The sequence below is a fragment of the Cibotium barometz genome, chromosome 1, assembly GCF_041138505.1.
Source record: "Cibotium barometz isolate CiBa-2024 chromosome 1, ASM4113850v1, whole genome shotgun sequence".
NCBI lineage: Eukaryota > Viridiplantae > Streptophyta > Polypodiopsida > Cyatheales > Cibotiaceae > Cibotium > Cibotium barometz.
In genome coordinates this window covers 26747326-26752174 of record NC_141046.1, presented here as the reverse complement: position 1 = coordinate 26752174, position 4849 = coordinate 26747326, and the positions used below count along the sequence as shown (strand labels likewise).

General features: G+C 40.9%; 1 protein-coding gene across 4 annotated transcripts; it reads right to left on the bottom strand.

Moving 5' to 3' along the window:
* Positions 1-1318: 1318 nt before the first annotated feature.
* Positions 1319-4047, bottom strand: LOC147641803 (uncharacterized). 4 transcript variants are annotated; one of them, XM_086799864.1, is made up of 3 exons: positions 3662-4047; positions 2392-2534; positions 1319-2274 (listed from the first exon to the last, which is right to left on the bottom strand). In XM_086799864.1, exons 2-3 carry the CDS (start codon positions 2500-2502, stop codon positions 1513-1515), a joined length of 873 nt encoding a protein of 290 aa, XP_086655990.1. In that variant the 5' UTR covers positions 2503-2534; positions 3662-4047; the 3' UTR covers positions 1319-1512. The 4 variants fall into 4 exon arrangements, with proteins under 4 accessions (XP_086655990.1, XP_086656000.1, XP_086655983.1 ...); XM_086799874.1 differs by having other exon boundaries at positions 2416-2534; positions 3662-4012; XM_086799857.1 differs by lacking the exon at positions 3662-4047 and adding an exon at positions 2669-3640.
* Positions 4048-4849: the final 802 nt, after the last annotated feature.

Here is a 4849-nt window from a genome sequence, read left to right as displayed (position 1 = left end):
CTGCCAATCAAGATAAGAAAATCCTAAGCAAGATCTAGAAACCCCTAGGCAATTCAAGAAATCTAAATCTTGTCAAGATCAAAGACAAGTGCTCTAATACTACTGCAAAAAAGAAGGGTAGAGGTACTCAACCGGAGTACCACGGTTTGTACTCATAATAGAGTACACACATAGCTTCTCAAAAAAAAGAGCTCACCATGGAAGCTTGCTCAAGGCAAGAAGATGACCAAATTGGTATCATGTCAATAAGATGTCAAAAGATACCATAGCTATCCCAAAAGTGACTTATATTGTCACTTACTACTCCTAGGACTATTCGCACATGGACTGCCCATAAACCCAAGTCTTATGTCCTAAATCATGCACCATCATCCCACATGTACATGTGCAATATATCCAAGCATAATTTCCTATGTAGCATAATTTCCTATGTTACACTCTCTCTCAAATGAATGTTGCCACTGAGTAGAATGTTGGCGCGAACATCTCACACCTAGGGGCTTCTAGCCTTGTTATTCCCTAATGTACACTAAGTCAAATGTAAGACCAACACACACATCATTGTTCATATTACTAAAGTAATTAATTATATCCATCATTCATACTATTGAAGTACTTGTCCAAGTGTGTTTTCCTTCCATACATTCTTATACCTCTTAAGCGTTAATATTTTCAAAATGACTACTAGCTAACTACATGAGAGTTATGTTATATCCTCACAATGACGACCCTCAAGTGAACAAGTACTATTACCAACAAGGAATTTCCATCTCTACTACACTACAAGAATTGCAATAAGACTTGTCAGCTTTTTACAAGATATTGATGTATTTTTGTGTTACCTCTTACAAGAGCCACATGGCACCTAAACCAGCAGGTGTAAGACATACATTTCACATCCATGGTCTTCAAACAACATGTTAAAATATATAGGTGTAGGGAATCAAACTCACTCCTTCCAAGCAACATAACACAATAGCCAGTTTGGCAGGGGCCCCCAGCATGTATTTAGAGAAACCAGAAAATCTTTCTTCACATACGGCAACCTTGTGGACATGTCTTTTCAAACTTAAAAAGCAAGTGCACTTCAAAACATGCAGACGTATGTACCATGCGAGTCTCTAAATAACTACATATGCATATTTGACATTAAACTCCATAACAAACTAGCCTGCATACTGACTTAACGTCTCCAACTAGATTTCTCATACTAATTAATAGAGATTGGCAAGGCTCACTTCATTAATTTAAGGTCTAAACTTTTCGTAAGACCCCAAGTAGGCCTTAAGGTAACCTTTAAAGGTGAAATTGCAAAAAATTGTTTCCTTCCAACCAAAAAAAGACTAGAAATCAATAAAACACTTCCTGTCTGCTTGAAAGAGCCGCACACTAACACAGCCATTTCCTTTGCTGTAAATTACAGTATATACAGCCTTAAACACCGGATTCAGGTTATCACACCTTGCAAAAAATAGCTTAATTTTAACAAGCTATCCACCTTCTGTACAAAATTCACTTGAAAGATACCAAGCGAGAGAGGCGTTGAGACAAAGACCCTTGCAGAAACAATGTGCGGGTCGAAGGTGACATGGGTCCAAAGGTGTCTGGTGAATCATTCGGTGCTTCTCTCCAAAACTTCAACACATGCAGACTCTCCTCTTCTGTGGAGCGCTGGATGACAATCCTTGACCCAAACCCCTTCCGTCTCATCATCTGACAGATCTCTCCGGGATTGTTGGCCGTTACTGTGACAAGATAAAACCAGCCCTTGCTAGACAAGACTGAATCAACTACTTCTAGCATGCGATCGATTACTGCCCTACCACGGGCCCCACCAGCCCATGCAGACGTAATGCCATCTGCCCCCACCTCTTCCTCTAAAGTTGGCACATAGGGAGGATTGAATACAAGCACATCAACTGCCCCAGCTATGCGTTTCTCGAACCCTGAGACAAGATCTGCTACCACCACATCTGCATTGATATTGTGGGCTGCCAGCGTAGCACGTGCCGTCTTCACCGCCACCTCACTTATGTCTGTAGCAATACATTCTACCTTGCCTCTGCAGTCACCAAGCATCAAGGCAAGAGAAGTAATAACATAGCCACTACCGCATCCCACCTCCAAACAGACACTTGGTTGAAGCTCCCTCAAGTGAGCTCTATCAGCAAGAAGAGCATCTACAAGAGCAAAAGAATCATCACATGGCTCATAGACTTCGGGGTGGCGAGCAACAAGGCGTATATCTGCGCTTTTTCTTTGAGGAGAGGGAGCCTGCAAAATCACATAAATAATACACTTCAGCTATCATACATACACCACCTGCCCTCACGCCCACCAAGTTCTCATTCCAATTCTCAAGTTCTCATTCCAATTCTAACAGGCATATACCAAATGTACAAAGCGATGTAATACCGCAGAATTGTTTTGTTCATTTAACGCTGTCACCAGGCGTAGTGGATTTGAAGTTACTGAACCTTCCGCATCCAATGCAATTTCCATACCAAACTTGAACGAACCTTGAAAGATGAAACCTGCACAAATTGAGAATACTCTTTTAGTCCTATGCAAACATGTGTACACATATAAAACACTAAATAATAATGCACATACATGCCACATGGTTATGAGAATAGTGTAAAGGTCAGCAATAGAAAAAGTACTCAACCTTAACCAGGGCACAGGAACCAAATTTTTGAGACCATAAAAATCTACAGTACTCCTGCTAGCATGATACAATAGGGTTTAAGGGGTTCGTAAGTCATTGCAGGAATAAATTAATCGCTTCATCCCTTTGGTGAGTCGAGCTTTAAGTATCCCACCGTGCACAAATCAGCAAGGGTTCAAGCCTCCCTATAAGTAAGTATACAGCATGGACAACAGGGGACAAAGTAATCCGCCATGTGAGTCCCTGGTCCACATGTACAACAAAACTCACCATGTGTATGTGCTGGTAGTCCAACGTGAAAGCAAGAGTTCCACGGATTCAATATGGACACAAAGGCTCAACAACATCAACCTAGTCCACTGGACAGGGGAAACTCAAATCAGCCTGCCATGAGGTGGTGCAAAATAAGAGGGCAACTATGGGCCAGTCGGAGAAAAAAAACAGATGGTGCAAAATAAGCTACTACCGTGAAGAAGTATCATGATCCACTAAACAAGAGGACTCTGGATAATCAATGGGTAAGAAGTTATGGACAAAAAGGGTTATCATTAGGTCCATTTAATGACCAGATAATTTCAAACTATCCCACCATCATCCATTGCCAGAAACCGAATCGCTTGGTCCACATGTATCCTACCATGTGCACGTAGTGCAGACAAGACGGGTTCAACGCATCCAAACAGGTACGCAGGGGAATCACTGAGTTCTCATGGCCATGAATGTGCATGTGACGTGTGCATGGATGTAACCAACCCAGTAGACAAAGGTAGAAACGGTCACATATTCAACATGTAGATAAAAAAGACAACATAGAAATGCAAGAAAGAATGCAGAACAACTCAAAAGCTAGTGAAAAACATGGAAACGTTTTTCTGCTCTTCTGAATGGGTTTATTCTACTCATCGATTGCTAGAAAATTCTCAGAAAACAGATTACTAGGAAGCATGATTTAGCAGGGAAAAAATAGCGAGCAATCACGAGGGAGACACATACCTGGGGTGGGCGCGAGGGAGAGCGCGAAGAATGCAGACACTATTTATAGGACCGGGGAAGATTATTTACACCGACTTTAATACAGCTCTCACCAAAGTGTTTTTTTTTTTGTTGTTGTTGTTGTTCAAGCACCAGTTTTGTCATGTGACATGACTTGCACGGAATGTGTTTCATCTTGTATGCCCCGCATATGTGGATGCTCCAGCTTGCATGACTTATCAAGTGACATGGCATGGGCAAAACGTGTATCATGAACCATAAAAGGCTAAAGGTGTGTGTGTGAGAGAGAGAATTTTTCATCATCTTAGCCAAGCTAACATACCACATATAAGGAATGGGACTTAAACCCACAATCTCTTGGTTAGAAGTAAAACACTCCCAAACCACATATAAGGAATGGGCCTTAAACCCACATATAAGGAATGGGACTTAAACCCACAATCTCTTGGTTAGGAGTAAAACACTCCCAAACCACTACACACACACACAACAATCACATAGCAATAGAGAAAGAGGCATTTATAATGTGTGGGGGGGGATATAAATTGTAACAAAGCATGCATGCTTTATTACCCTTTTCATGGAGATGATCTTGGAGAATCCCAAAAGTGCAATTTCTAATAAAGAACCTTTGGAAAAACTAGTGTATTCTATGTTATCAAAAGCGCAATTTCTAATAAAGAACCTTTGGAAGAACTAGTGTATTCTATGTTATCAAAATGAATATCCTTTTTTCATCCAACTCAAGGATCTAGTTTTAGCCCATTAATTTTCCCTCTACTTGTCTCATGTCATGAAAGTGCTCCAAGGGATTGTATGCTAACTTTCTAAATTCCCAACACACCTATGTGCTTTTATTTACTGTGAAAATCTTCGCTATAGTTTGTCCTTGCTCCTTCCCATGTTGGATGCTTAACCTTTACCTCTCACATTAGCCTCTTCATTTCCATCTCACCCAGCAATCATTATGCGTTCCTTGTCACATCAGCCTCTTCATTTCCATCTCACCCAGCAATCATTATGCATTCCTTGTCACATCAGCCTCTTCATTTCCATCTCACCCAGCAATCATTATGCATTCCTTGTCACATCAGCCTCTTCATTTCCATCTCACCCAAAAATCTGTCACATCAAACATGACACCATTATTTATCCTTAATGGATCCTCTCACCTACATCTCAACATTT